At 61.1% G+C, this 14375-nt stretch overlaps 1 protein-coding gene across 1 annotated transcript in view; it reads left to right on the top strand.

The window, feature by feature from the left end:
* The window catches only part of MEGF8 (multiple EGF like domains 8), a 28792-nt gene that overhangs the window by 5617 nt on the left and 8800 nt on the right, over nucleotides 1-14375 (top strand). Inside the window, exons 14-33 of the mRNA XM_029065021.1 lie at nucleotides 316-516; nucleotides 688-915; nucleotides 1117-1235; nucleotides 2025-2120; nucleotides 2294-2407; nucleotides 3013-3273; nucleotides 5726-5893; nucleotides 6105-6324; nucleotides 6411-6540; nucleotides 6654-6895; nucleotides 7479-7589; nucleotides 8518-8636; nucleotides 8785-8992; nucleotides 9178-9358; nucleotides 10008-10171; nucleotides 11145-11289; nucleotides 12593-12827; nucleotides 13465-13591; nucleotides 13781-13994; nucleotides 14078-14292. Of these exons, the coding sequence (XP_028920854.1) occupies nucleotides 316-516; nucleotides 688-915; nucleotides 1117-1235; nucleotides 2025-2120; nucleotides 2294-2407; nucleotides 3013-3273; nucleotides 5726-5893; nucleotides 6105-6324; nucleotides 6411-6540; nucleotides 6654-6895; nucleotides 7479-7589; nucleotides 8518-8636; nucleotides 8785-8992; nucleotides 9178-9358; nucleotides 10008-10171; nucleotides 11145-11289; nucleotides 12593-12827; nucleotides 13465-13591; nucleotides 13781-13994; nucleotides 14078-14292 (3498 nt within the window). The remainder of the gene's footprint in view (nucleotides 1-315; nucleotides 517-687; nucleotides 916-1116; nucleotides 1236-2024; nucleotides 2121-2293; nucleotides 2408-3012; nucleotides 3274-5725; nucleotides 5894-6104; nucleotides 6325-6410; nucleotides 6541-6653; nucleotides 6896-7478; nucleotides 7590-8517; nucleotides 8637-8784; nucleotides 8993-9177; nucleotides 9359-10007; nucleotides 10172-11144; nucleotides 11290-12592; nucleotides 12828-13464; nucleotides 13592-13780; nucleotides 13995-14077; nucleotides 14293-14375) is intronic.

Raw genomic sequence — 14375 nt, 5'->3', positions numbered from 1 at the left:
GTCACTTCACTTCTCTGGGCCTCAGTTTTCTCAACTGTAAAATGGGGATTAAGAGTGTGAACCACATGTGGATCAGGGACTGGGTCCAACCTGATTATCTTAAAACAGTGTTTGACACATACTAAGCATGTAACAATTACCACCGTTGTTATTAACTTGTCTCTCCCCTGGTGCTTAGAACAGTGCTTGGCATATAGTCAGCACTTAAGGAGTGTCGTGATTATTATTATTACATCCTGACTGGGAAAGGCAGGTGGCGAGGGCAGGATGGCAGCCCTCCCCACTCCATCCTGCCCTGATCCCGCCCCCATCCAGGAGGAGGTGGGCAGCTGGGCGGCCCAGCAGGAGAAGGAGACCCGGAGGTTGCAGCGTCCCGGCTCGGCCCGGCTCTTCCCTCTGCCCAGCCGCGGGCACAAGTACCGGGTGGAGATCCAGGGCCAGCTCAACGGGTCTGCGGGCGCTGGTCACAGCGAGCTGACCCTGCTCTGGGACCGGACCGGCGTGCCCGGGGGCAGTGTGAGTGACCCTCCCTGCCGCCCTCTGCACCCTGGCCTCCCCTCGCCACTCACCCCCCTGCCCCCGTGCCCCTGTGTTCACTTCAGGCCGGCTCCTCCTCCTCCGAGGCCTGCCCGTCAGCCTCGCTCGTCCCCAAGTCATCGCGTCTCTCCCCGGTGTGTACCCCTCCAGGAGATCTCCTTCTTCTTCCTGGAGCCGTTCCGCTCGGCACTGTGCCCCACCTACTCCTCGTGCCTGGGCTGCCTGGCCGACCAGGGCTGCGGCTGGTGCCCGCTCACCGCCTCGTGCCACCTGCGGCAGGATGGAGCGCGCTGCGGGGGTGGGGCCGCCCTATTGGTGCTGGCGCCCGCTCTCTGTCCACTCTGCGAGGAGCACCGTGACTGTCGCGCCTGTGCTCAGGTCAGGGCCCGGTTGGAGGAGGGGGGCGCCTGGGTCCCCATGGGAGGCCGGAAGCACGGCGGGTTGGGAGGGGGACCAAGAGGGTGGGGGGGGAGGCATGGGTGGAGGGGACAATGGGAGGGACCTGGAGGTGGGTATGGAGCTGGCTGAGGTGTTGGGGATCCTGAACCCCCCCGATCCCCATCCCTCTCCCCACGTCAGGATCCATTCTGCGAGTGGCACCTCAGCTTGAGCCGAAAGGGGGACGCCGTGTGCAGCCGACGGGGCCGGGCCCAGGGGGCCGTGCGGAGCCCCGACGACTGTCCCCCCCTCTGCAGCCAGTGAGGGCCCGGAGCCGGCACGGTGGGGAGGGGTGGGGAGGGGTGGGGGGCGTGGGCAGGCCAGGAGGGAAGAATGTCCCCCTCTCTGCAGCCAGTGAGGGGTCAGAGCCGGGGCCGGGGGCGAGCTGGGGGGAGGACTGTCTCCCAACTCTGCAGTCAGCGAGGGACCATAGCCGAGGCAATGGGGGCTGGGGGGCAGGCAAGACGACAGGAGGACCGTCCCCCCAACGGTCCATGAGAGTCTGGGGGTGGGACTCGGTGGAGGGGCCCGGAGCGGGGGGCAGGAGGAGGGTCATTCTTCCCTCCGCAGCCAGTGAGGGCGTGGGGATGGAGTGGGAGCTGGGTGGTCCCATTCATTCAGTCATATTTATTGAGCACTTATTGTGTGCAGAGCACTGTACTAAGCACTTGGGAGAGTACAGTATGACAACAGACACAATCCTGCCCGCAACAAGGTCACAGTCTAGAGGGGGAGATGGACATTAATATAAATAGGTAAATAAGTAAATTACAGATACAGACGTATGTGCTGTAGGGATGGGAGGCAGGATGAATGAAGGAGAAAGTAAGAGCAGTGGAGGAGAGGAGGGCTTAGTCAGGGAAGGCTTCTTGGAGGAGGTGTGCCTTCAATAAGGTTTTGAAGTACGGGTCCCAGGAAAGAGTGGGATCGGGCCAGGTCCGAGCTGCTCCCTCACCTTCCCATCTCTGCCCTCCCCGGCCCTGCCCTCCTCCCTCCCTCCATCCACTGCCCAGGCGTCTCTCCTGCGAATCATGTCTCGCCAACTCCAGCCAGTGCGCCTGGTGCCAGTCCACCAGCACCTGCTTCCTGTTCGCCGCGTATCTGGCCCGCTACCCGCACGGGGGCTGCCGGGGCTGGGACGACAGGTCAGCGGGGGTCGGCGGGCGCAGGGTTGGGGGCCGAGGCCAGGGCGATGCGGAGAGCGGAGGGGCCGGATGAAGTGCGGGCCGGGCCTGTGGGGGCGGGGGGTCCGTGCCGACTGCCGCCGTCTCCTGTCTTGCCCCCCCCCCCCCGGGCCCGCCCTCGTCGCCCCGGGCAGCGTGCACTCGGAGCGGCGCTGCCAGACTTGTGCCCGCTTCTCCTCCTGCCGTGACTGCCTGCAGAACTTCGAGTGCGGCTGGTGCGGAAACCAGGACAACCCCACCCTGGGGAGGTGAGGGGGTCGGGGCAGGGGGCAGGGGCAGGATTGGGAGCATTTCTGTTTCTGGATAGAGGCCGGGCCTGGGAGTCAGAAGGACCCAGGCTCTAATCTCAACTCCACTGTATGTCTGCTGTGTGACCTTGGGGAAGTCACTTCACTTCTCTGGACCTCGGTTACCTCATCTGTAAAATGGGGAGTAAGAGTGTGAGCCCTCTGCGGGACAGGGGTTGTGTCCAGTGTGATTGCCTGTATCTATCCCAGTGCTTAGAACAGGGCTTGGCACCTAGTAAGCACTTAACACGCACTGTGCCTGTCTGTGGGTCTTGCTGTGGGCATGTCTTTCCTCCACGTCTCTCTGTCCCGTGTATCTTTGCTGCCCATGTTTTCTGTGTGTCTGTTCCCTGTGTCTCTTTCCTCCTGTCTCTCTCTCTCTGTCCTCTGTCCCAGTTTCTTTCTGTCTCCCATGTCCCTCTGTCTCTCTGTCCTCATGTTCCTCAGACCCCCTTTGTCTCTGTCTCGCATGTCCCTCTGCCTTGGTGTCCTCCACATCTCTGCCTGTTGCCCACCTCTCTGCCTGCCCTCCCCCCGTGCCAATCTCTCGGTGCCCCTGCCCGCAGGTGTCTGCAAGGGGATTTCTCCGGACCACGGGGGACGGGCCCCGGAGAGGGTAGCTGCTCGGCCTGGCTCGGGGAGGCCCTGGGACTGCCGGCCGGGCTCCCCGCCCACTGGGCCTACGGGCAGTGCCCGGACGTGGACGAGTGCCGCCTGGGCCTGGCGCGCTGCCACCCGCGAGCATCCTGCCGCAACACCCCCCACGGCTACGAGTGCCACTGCGAGCGCGGCTACCACGGCGATGGCGTCTCCCACTGCAACCGCACGTGAGGCGGGGGCCGGGGGCACCGGGTGGGCACCAGGGGCCGGGGCAGGGGTACCGGGGATATCTGGGGGGAGGTATGGGGGGTCGGCGATGGGGTGTGGGGGCCGGGCCAGAGGTACCGGGGGACTGGACGGTGGGGAACTGTGCAGATGGGAGCAGAGAAGTAGTGTGGCCTAGTGGATAGAGCGTGGGTCTGGGAGTCAGAAGGACCTAGGTTCTAACCTGTCTGCTGTGTGACCGTGGGCAAGTCACTTCGCTTCTCGGTGCCTCAGTTTCCTCTGTGGCTTAGAGGACAGAGCATAGGCCTGGGAGTAAGAAGGTCATGGGTTCTAATCCCTGCTCTGCCACATGTCTGCAGTGTGACCTGGGGCAAGTCACTTTATTTCTCTGGGCCTCAGTTACCTCATCTGTAAAATGGGATTCATTCATTCAACAGTATTTATTGAGCGCTTACTATGTGCAGAGCACTGTACTAAGCGCTTGGAATGGACAAGTCGGCAACAGATAGAGACGGTCCCTGCCCTTTGACGGGCTTACAGTCTAATCGGGGGAGACGGGCAGACAAGAACGATGGCAATAAATAGAGTCAAGGGGAAGAGCATCTCATAAAAACAGTGGCAACTAAATAGAATCAGGGTGATGTACATCTCATTAAACATAATAAAATAAATAGGGCGATAAAGATATATACAGTTGAGCGATCGAGTACAGTGCTGAGGGGGTGGGACGGGAGAGGGGGAGGAGGGGAGGGAAAAGGGGGGAGAAGAGGGTTTAGCTGCGGAGAGGTGAAGGGTGGGTAGAGGGAGCAGAGGGTAAAAGTTATGAGTGTGAACCCTATGTGGGACAGGGATTGTGTCCAACCTGACAACCTTGTATCTACCCCAGTACTTAGAGCAGTGCTTGGCACATAGAAAGCACGTAACAAGTACCGTAATTATTATTAAAATGGGGATGAAGACTGTGAACTCGGGGTGGGACATGGACTGTGTCCAACCTGATTAAATTATATCTACCTCAGTGCCTAGTATAGTGCTTGACATATAGTAAGCGCATAAAAATACCATTTTAAAAAAATGGGGGGAGCAACAGTGGGAGCAAGAGATGCAGGGGAGGTTCTGGAGAGTCGGGATTCAGGACCTGAGCCTTCCCCCTTCCCCAGCCCATCCTCTGCCCATCCTCCCCTCCGAACCAGGTGCCTGGAGGACTGCGGGCACGGTGCGTGCAGCGGGCCCCCCGACTTCACCTGCGTGTGCGAGCTGGGCTGGACCTCGGCCCCGCCCCTGCCGACCCCGGCCCCCGGCCCCCCGGCTCCCCGCTGCTCCCGGGACTGCGGCTGCAACTTCCACAGTCACTGCCAGACCCGGGGCCCCGGCGTCTGCGATCAGTGTCAAGGTGAGGGGCGTCTCCCCACCCCACCCCGGTACCCCCATGTGGGGCGACCCCGGGCGGGTTACCGATCAGGGGCTGGTTTAGTGGATAGAGCATGGGCTGGGGAGTCAGGAAGACCTGGGTTCTAATCCCGGCTCTGCCACGTGTCTGCTTAGTGACCTTGGGCAAATCGCTTCACTTCTTTAGGCCTCACGTACCTCATCTGGAGAATGGGGATTAAGACTGTGAGCCCTGTGTGGGACAGGGACTTTATCCAACTCAATTTGCTTGTATCTACCCCAGTGCCTGGCACATAGTAAGTGCTTAACAAATATCACAGTTATTATTATTATTCCAAACCTTTCCCATCTAAAGGGGTTTAACTTGGCACCCTCCCAGCCCACCTCAGCCCCGCGCGTTCATATCTCACACTCATCGTGACCGCCCCCTCCTCTCCATCCACCACACATGTGGTTCCCCTCTTCCCGTAAGCTCATCCCCTTGACTCTAAACTTACTGTGGACAGGAAACGTGTCTGTTAAATTGTTATATCGTACTCTCCTAAGTGCTTAGGGCAGTCCTCTGCACATAGAGGAGCAGCATGGCATAGTGGTTAGAGGACAGTCCTGGGAGTCAGAAGGTTGCAGGTTCTGGTCCTCGCTCCGCCACTTGTCTTCTGGGTGACCTTGGGCAAGTCACTTCACTTCTCTGTGCCCTAGTCACCTCATTTGTAAAATGAGGATTGCGACTGTGAGCCTGATGTGGGACAGGGACTGCATCCAACCAGATTTGCTCGTGTCCATCTCAGCGCTTAGTACAGTGCCTGGCACTCGGTAAGCGCTTAACAAATGCCACAACGGTTAGTATAGTAAGGGCTCGATAAATACGATTGACCGACTGACCTCCAACCCCACTGTGATCCTCCCTTCCTGACCATCCCCCCCCGGCCCCTGGGGTTCTTACCTCTGGACCCTCTCCTCCCCGTGCCACCCCAAAATGACCCCATCCACCATTCCAACTGTGCTCCTCCACTCCCTTCCAGACTGGACGTGGGGTGAGCACTGCGAGTTGTGCCGCCCCGGCAGTTTCGGGGACCCCACGGGGCCGAGCGGCTGCCGTCCCTGCCAATGCCACGGCCACGGGGACCCCACGCGGGGCCACTGCCACAACCGGACCGGGGTCTGCTTCTGCCGGGACCACACGGAGGGAGCCCACTGCCAGCTGTGCGCCCCGGGCTACTACGGAGACCCCCGGTGAGAAGGAGGGACCTCAGGGGCAAAGGGGAGAGGGAAGTGGGGGGATGGAAAATGGGAGGGGTGAGGGGGAGTAGGGGCCAGGGGATCAGGAAGGGATGAGGAGATTAGGAACCTGGAGGAAGAGGTAGGAGGGGAGAGGAAAGACTGGGAATCGAGAAGGGGGAACAGGGCAGAGGGCAGGGCCTGAGTCTCCCTTTTCCTCCCTCAGGGATGGGGGCTTGTGCTTCCGGGAGTGCGGGGGCCGGGCCCTGCTCACCAACGTCTCCTCCGTGGCCTTGGGCTCGCGCCGGCCAGGCGGGACCGGGCCCGGCCTCTCCTACTGCGTCTGGGTGGTCTCGGCCTCGGATGCCATGGCTCCCTGCCCCCCGGGGTCCACCTGCCCCCCGCTCACCCTGACCTTCTCCCCCGACAGCAGCACCCCCTGCACGGTGAGGCCGCCCGCCCCATCCCCCGCCCTCCCCCGGGCCCGATCCCACGCCGTCCTCCCCCTTGACTGACCACTCTCTCTCCGCAGCTGAGCTACGTCCTGGCGTTTGACGGGCTCCCGCAATTCCTGGACACGGGCGTCGTCCAGTCGGACCGCAGTCTCATCGCCGCCTTCTGCGGGCAGCGGGGCCGGGCCCTGACCGTGCAAGCTCTGTCCGGTGCGGGGGCGGCGGGCGGCGGGCGGAGGGGGCCGGGGCTAAGGGGCAGCCGGGCGGGGGCAGCCGGCCGGGGAGGGTCCCGAGCCTGACCCCGCTCCGTCATCCCTTGGCAGGGCTGCTGGTCCTGCACTGGGAGGCCAATGGCTCCTCTTCGTGGGGCTTCAACGCGTCCATCAGCTCGGGTTACTGCAGGGGAGACGCCGGGGGCTCCTGGGGCTGCCCCCCGCCTCAGGAGTGCGGCCCCGAAGGCTCTGCTCGCTGTCGCTGCCCTCCCGGCCGGGCTGGGCCTGCCTGCCGCCTGTCCCTATGCCCCTCAAACTGCTCTGCCCAGGCCGGAGCCGGGGCCTGCAACCAAGTGAGGGGGTGGGGCTGAGGAGAGGCGGGGCCCAGGAGGGAGGGCCTGGGGCGCGGCGGGGAGGGGGCGATGATCTCGTGGCGGGGCACCTGTGAGGAACCTGGGGCTCTGGATCAGATGCTAACCCCTCGACTTTCTCCTTCCTCTCCCTCTCTTCTCCTTTTTGTTCTCCCCTTCTCTTCCTCTCCTCTTTCCTCTTCTCTCCTTCCCCTCCTCCCCTTCTCTTCCTCTCTTCTCCCTCTTTCCTCCTCTCCTTCCTCTCTTCCCCCTCCTTTTCTTCTCCTCTCCCTCTCCTTCCTCTCCTCCCCTTCTCCTGCTCTTTCCATCTCCTTCCTCTCCTCTCTTTCCTCTTCTCTCCTTCCTCTGCTCCCCCTACTCTTCTTCTCCCTCTCCTCATCCTTCTGCTCCTCTTTTCTCCTTCCTCTCCTCTCCTTCTCTTCCTCTCCTCTTCTCCCTCTCCTTCCTCTTTTCTCTCCTTCCTCTCCCCTCCTTTCCCTTCCTCTTCCCCTCTTTGTCTTACAACCTCCCCTTCTCCCTCGTCCATCCTGGTCTCCGCCTCCTCTCCCCACTGCCCCGTGGCCAGAGCCTGGGCCTGTGTGTCTGCGCCGAGGGCTACGGAGGGGCCGACTGTGCCACGAAGCTGGACGGAGGGCAGCTGGTGTGGGAGACTCTCATCGACAGCCGCCTCGCTGCTGTGAGACATCCCCCTCCCCCAAACCCGCCCCCTCCAACTCCATTCTTTGGGCCCTAGGACCCCCTTGCCAGCCCCGACCCCCGCCTGACTGCAGGCCAGCCTGGGCCTGAATTTTGCTTCCGCCCAAGCCCGATGGCTCGTGAAAAACTCAGGGCCCTGCCCCACTGGCTTTCTTTATATCATCCCAAGGCAGCCGTTCTGAGAAGCAGCTGCTTCACAGATCCCCCTAGATCCTTCCAAAATAAGAAACAGCATGGCTTAATGGTTAGAGCACGGGCCTGGGAGTCAGAAGACCTGGGTTCTAATCCCGGTTCCCGCCACTTGTCTCCTGTGTGACCTTGGGCACGTCGCTTTATTTCTCTGGGACTTAATTCCCTCATCTGTAAAATGGGGATTACGACTGTGAGCCCCATGTGAGACGTGGGTGGTGTCCAACCTGATTAACTCGTATCTACCCCAGTGATTAGTACACTGCCTGGCACATAGTAAGTGCTTAACAAATACCAAGAAAATGTTCCAACCACGGGCCAGAACTCAGGGGCTCCTTTAATGTAGCAGGGGATGCGGGATGGGGACTGGGGTTCTTACTGGGAGTCCCATGTGCCATCATAGGCTGCAACACCAAGTCCAATTTCCAGTTACCTCGTGGGCATTGGATTACATACCTAGAATGCACTGTTGCAAACCCCCACCCCTTATTAAGGTTTCTGGTTGAATCTCCCCACTTTCTTTAAAGGAGCCCCACCGAGTTGGCCCGAGATAACCGGTTCTTTTGTTGGGAAGGGACGGTCGGTTTGGGGGTGTAGTCCGAGCCAGCGCTGACCCGCCCAAGTAATCTATGTCCCCACCCAACCTGGGTGATCAACCTGGAACCCCAGGGCTCCGCTGTGACACCCCGCCCTGCAACCCTGTGGCTCCCTTCCCCCAGGACACCGCGAGCCGATTCCTCCACCGTCTGGGCCATACGATGGTCGAGGGGCCGGAGGCCACGCTCTGGATGTTTGGAGGCCTGGGCCTGCCTCAGGGACTGCTGGGAAATCTCTACAGGTGAGCGGGAGCCGGGGCGTTCCGGGTAATGCTCCTCCCCCGTCCTGGTCGGGGTGGGGGGTGGGAGGGGTACCGCCCTGACCCCGGGGGTGGCTGGGTCATCGCTGCTGCCCCAGAGGGCGAAGGGCCAGCCTGTCCCCTCCTGCAGATACTCGGTTGGGGAGCGGCGCTGGACTCAGATGCTGGCCGGCTCCGAGGACGGGGGGCCCGGCCCTGCCCCCCGCTCTTTCCACGCCGCGGCGTACGTGCCCGCCGGCCGGGGGGCCATGTACCTCCTGGGGGGGCTCACAGCTGGAGGCGTCGCCCGGGACTTCTGGGTCCTCAACCTCACCACCCTGCAGTGGCGGCAGGAGAAGGTGACCAGCCCCCTAACCCCACTCTCCCTGCCCCCCGCCTGCCTCTGCATCCCCAGATCCCGATCTTCCCCGCTTCCCAGGCCTCCCATTCTGTCTTCTATGTGCCACCCACCGCCCCCAACAAGCAGTTCTCAACAGAGTCCGGCTTGGTGATCCCCGCCTCCCCCCGCCCCGCTGCTTCACAGACTCCCCAGTCCCCTCTGCTCCCGGCCGTGGCTGGCCACACGCTGACCGCCCGGCGAGGCTCCTCCCTGCTCCTGGTCGGCGGCTACTCCCCGGAGAACGGCTTCAACCAGCAGCTGCTGGAGTACCAGCTGGCCACTGGCACCTGGACCACCGGGCCCCAGAGCGGCACCCCCCCGACTGGTGAGAGACCCAGACTTGGGGGCTAACCAGGAGATGGGCGTTGGGACCTTTCTTTTCATTCGGTCGTCGTTTTTATTGAGCGCTCACTGTGGGCAGAGCACTATACTAAGCGCTTGAAAGAGGACAGTACAACCTTAAACGGACACTTTCACTCCCCATGGCGAGCTTTGGGCCCCCCCCGGATTCTGTGGTCAGTCCGGCTCGTCCTCCGAGTCTGTGGTTTCCCTGCCCCGTGGTCCTCCTCCAGGACTCCGTCACTGTCCGTGTCCCTTCTCTGGCCTGGAACGTCCTCCCTCCTCAAATCCGACAGATAATTGCTCTCCCCGCTTTCAAAGCTTTATTGAAGGCCCATCTCCTCCAAGAGGCCCTCCCAGACTAAGCCCCCCTTTTCCTCTTCTACCTCTCCCTTCGGCTTCGTCCTGACTTGCTCCCTTTGTTCTCCCCACACCCGACACCCAGCCTCACAGATTTGTATTGATGTCTGTCTCCCCCATCCTAGACTGTGAGCTCGCTGGGGCAGGGAATATCATACTTATTGTTGTATCATACTTTCCCAAGCTCTTAGTACAGTGGTCTGCACACAATAAGCGCTTAATGAATATGACTGAATGAATGAATGGATGTCCACCTCCCCCACTGCCTCCGCCAGGTCTCTACGGTCACTCGGCAGTGTACCACGAGCCCACCGATTCCCTCTACGTCTTCGGGGGTTTCCGCTTCCACGTGGAGCTGGCGGCCCCGTCCCCCGAACTCTACTCCCTGCACTGCCCAGACCACACCTGGAGCCTGCTGGCCCCCTCCCAGGGGGCAAAGGTCAGGGGGTGACCGAGGGATAGCAAGGAGGAGCGTGGCAGAGGGGGGCGGAGGGGGTGAGGGAGCTGAGGGTTCTGGGGAATCTCCCTCTTTCCCATCCCGTCAGTGGGCGCTGGACTCCCGTTCTGGGGTGACCGGGCTTCCCAGTCACCTCGGTAGCCGGCCCAGTGAGAGCCCAGGGGTTTGAGCTCCAGCTGCCTGGCTCTCTGGGGCAGGCGTGGAGAGCATGTGCGGGAAGCATGTAGGGGGAGCATGTAGAGGGATTGCACGTGTAGACTGTAAGCTAGACTGAAAGCTCCATGTGAACATCAGCAAGGTGTAGTCGATAGCACACAGGCCTGGGAGGTAGAAGGTCATGGATTCTAATCCCAGCTCCATCACTTGTCTGCTGCATGACCTTGGGCAAGTCACTTTACCTCTCTGGGCTTCAGTTACCTCATCTGAGAATGTGAGCCCCAAGTGGGACAGGGACTGTGTCCAACTTGATTTGCTTGTATCCACCCCAGCGCTTAGTACAGTGCCTGGTATGTAGTCAGTGCTTAACAAATACCCTAATTATTATTATTATAATTGTTATTATTGTTAGAGCATCTACAGCTACAAGTCAGTCATTTTTACTGAGCGCTTGCCATGTGCGGAGCACTGTACTGAGTGCTTGGGAGAGTATAACAGATACATTCCCTGCCCCCAATGAGCTTACAGTCTAGAGGGAGAGACAGGCATTAACAGAAATAAATTACAGAGGTGGACATAAGTGATTCCTCCACCTCCTGAACCGCTGTGTCGTCATTTACTTTCCCAAGCGTTCAGCACAGCGCTCTGCCCACTCAGTAAGCGCTCAGTAAATCCCGTGGATCGATGGATGACCGTAAGTCCCCAGAAGGCTGGAGAGCAGGTTCGAGGCGGGGGTCTCGATCCGCCCCCGCTCCTCCCCCCGGTGGGTTGTGACGGGCGGCCGCGGTTCCGTCCGCAGCCCGGCCCCCGCCTGTTCCACGCGGCGGCGCTCCTGGGGGACACCATGGTGGTGCTGGGCGGCCGCGCCGAACCCGACGACTTCAGCGGCGACGTCCTGCTCTACCAGCTCAACTGCAATGCTTGGATGCTGCCCAATCTCACCAGTAAGTCCTCCCGGGCCCTTCCCTCCGCTCCCAGGCAACGCCTCCCTGGCAACCTCTGCAACCCAATTTGCTCGTATCCACCCTAGCGCTCAGTACAGTCCCTGGCACATAGTAAGCGCTTAATAAATTCCCTGTTTTTTTTTTCTCCCCCTTGGCATTTCTTAGCACTTACTATGTGCCAGGAACTGTACTAAACTCCGGGGCAGATACCCGCTAAGCAGGTTGGAGGCGGTCCCTGTCCCACATGGGGCTCACAGTCTTCACCCCCATTTTACGCATGGCCTAGTGGCTAGAGCACAGGCCTGAGAGTCAGAAGCCCGTGGATTCTGTTCCTGGCTCCGCCACTTGTCTGCTATCTGACCTTGGGCAAGTCACTTCTTTTCTGTGTGCTTCAGTTACTTCATCTTTAAAATGGGGATTAAGACTGTGAGCCCCATGTGGGACAGGAACTATGTCCAACCCCAGTGCTTAGAAGAGTGCTTGGCACATAGTAAGTGCTTAACAAATACCATTTTTGCTATTATTACTACAGATGAGGGAACTGAGGCCCAGAGAAGTGAAGTGACTCACCCAGGGTCACACAACAGCCAAGTGGCAGAGCAGGGATTAGAACGCAGATCCTCTGACTCCTAGGCCCCGGGCTCTACCCACTAATAATAATCCCGATGGTATTTGATAAGCGCTTACTATATGCCAAGCACTTTTCCAAGCGCTGAGGTGGATTCAAAGTAATCGGGTTGAACACCATCCCTGTTCCACATGGGGCTCACAGTCTTAATCCCCTTTTTACAGATGAGGGAACTGAGGCCCAGAGAAGTGAAGTGACTTCTCCCCCGATTAGACTGTAAGCCCGTCAAAGGGCAGGGACTGTCTCTATCTGTTACCGATTTGTACATTCCAAGCGCTTAGTACAGTGCTCTGCACATGGTAAGCGCTCAATAAATACTATTGAATGAATGAATGACTTGCCCAAGGTCACACAGCAGACAGGTGGCGGAGCCAGGATTAGAACCCATGTTCTCTGAATCCCAAGCCCACATTCTTGCCGCTAATCCATGTTGCTTCTCTGGTCTACCCACCTTTCCCCCAGGCCTGTCTGGCTGTCCGCCCCTCCCGCCCCGCCCCCACCGTGTCGTGCTCCCATCCCAGTCCCTTCAGGTCCTCCTGTCAGCCGGCTTGCCTTTCCTCCAGGGCCGTGGCCACCGAACTGTCACTGTCGGGCTCGCCCCCAGACCCCTCTGAGACCCAGCACCGGCCCCGATGGGACTCTCTCTGACCCCCCACCCGTGTCTTCCCCCTGCAGGGCCGGCCTCGGTGGGCCCCCCGATGGAGGAGTCGGTGGCCCACGCCGTGGCCGGGGTCGGGGGGCGGCTGTACGTGTCGGGGGGCTTCGGGGGAGTGGCGCTGGGCCGGCTGCTGGCCCTCACGCTGCCCTCCGACCCCTGCCGCCTGCTGCCCACCCCCGACGCCTGCAACCAGTCCGGGGCCGCTTGCACCTGGTGCCGCGGGGTCTGCCTGTCCGGGGATCGGGCCCACAGGTAACCGTGGTGAAGGATTGGGGGCGGGTCCACGGTAACCGCGGTGATGTTGGGGGGTGGACCTACGGGTAACCACAGTGATGGATGAGGGAGTGGGCCCGTTGGTAACCGTGGTGATGGGCTGAGAGGGTTGGAGCCCTTGCACTTTGGTTTTTTTGTGTTTTTATTTTAACAATATTAAGTGCTTATTTTGTGGCAGCCATTTTGTATTAAGCACTAGGGTAGTTAGAGGTTAATCACGTTGGATACAATCCATGTCCCACAAAGGTCCCATTTTACAGGTGAGGGAACTGAGACCCAGAGAAATGGAGTGATTTGCCCAAGGTCAAATAACAGATTAGTGGCAGAGCCAGGATTAGAACCCAGCTTCTTCTGACTTCCGGGCCTGTGCTCCATCCACTTTAGGCTCGCTGCTTCTCTTTGGACTCTCTATTCTCCCCACTCTCAGCCCCACAGCACTTTGTCCATACCTCTAACTTACTTTTATGTCCATCTCCCTCTCTGGAGTGTTAGTTCTAACAACTCTGCTGTATTGGACTCCCCCAGTGCGCTCAGTACAGTGCCCTGCACACCATAAGTGCTCAATAAGCCCGTTTAATCTATCAATTGACCCATCTCTCTGCCCTTCTCCCTCCAGGCTGGGCTGCGGGGGTCCCCCCTGCTCCCCGACCCCGCGCTCGGCCGAGGAGTGTCGCCGCCTACGCACCTGCAGCGAGTGTCTCGCCCGGCACCCCCGCTCCCTGCGCCCGGGGGAGGGGGAGGAGGTGAGGGGGCACGGGGTGGGAGGGCCGCCCGGTCACCGGAGAACGTCATGGAGCTCCGTGGTCGGGATCGGGGGGAGCGGCGAGCGGGACTCCAGGACTCTGTGGGCAAAGAGGAAAGGGGAAGCCCAGGAGGAAGGGGAGGCGGGGCCCTGATCTCTCCCCCGCCCCTCCCAAACACCACCCCCTCAGGCCTGGCCCCCGCGTTGCAAATGGTGCACCAACTGCCCCGAGGGGGCCTGCATCGGGCGGTCCGGCTCCTGCACCTCGGAGAACGACTGCCGCATCAACCAGCGGGAGGTGTTCTGGGCCGGGAACTGCTCCGAGGTGGCGTGCGGGGCGGCCGACTGCGAGCAGTGCACCCGCGAGGGCAAGTGCATGTGGACGCGCCAGTTCAAGCGCACGGGTAAGGGGGCCGGGCCCCGGGCTGGGCCGGGTTGGGCCGGGCGGGGGGGCCGGATCTGCCCAGATCCCCATCACCCCATCCAGGCGAGACGCGGCGCATCCTCTCGGTCCAGCCCACCTACGACTGGACCTGCTTCAGCCACTCCCTGCTGAACGTGTCCCCGATGCCCGTGGAGTCGTCGCCGCCCCTGCCCTGCCCCACCCCCTGCCACCGCCTGCCCACCTGCGTCGACTGCCTGGCGGCCAAGGGGGCCGACGGGGGCTGGCAGCACTGCGTGTGGAGCAGCAGCCTCCAGCAGGTACCCGGGGGCGGGGGCCGGGGGGACCGGGGCGCCGGGCCGGGGGCCCGGAGCGGGGCCGGCCTGACTCACTCTCGCCCCAA

Source organism: Ornithorhynchus anatinus, chromosome 5, assembly GCF_004115215.2.
Source record: "Ornithorhynchus anatinus isolate Pmale09 chromosome 5, mOrnAna1.pri.v4, whole genome shotgun sequence".
Taxonomy (NCBI): Eukaryota; Metazoa; Chordata; class Mammalia; order Monotremata; family Ornithorhynchidae; genus Ornithorhynchus; species Ornithorhynchus anatinus.
This window is presented reverse-complemented; position numbering and strand designations above follow the sequence as displayed.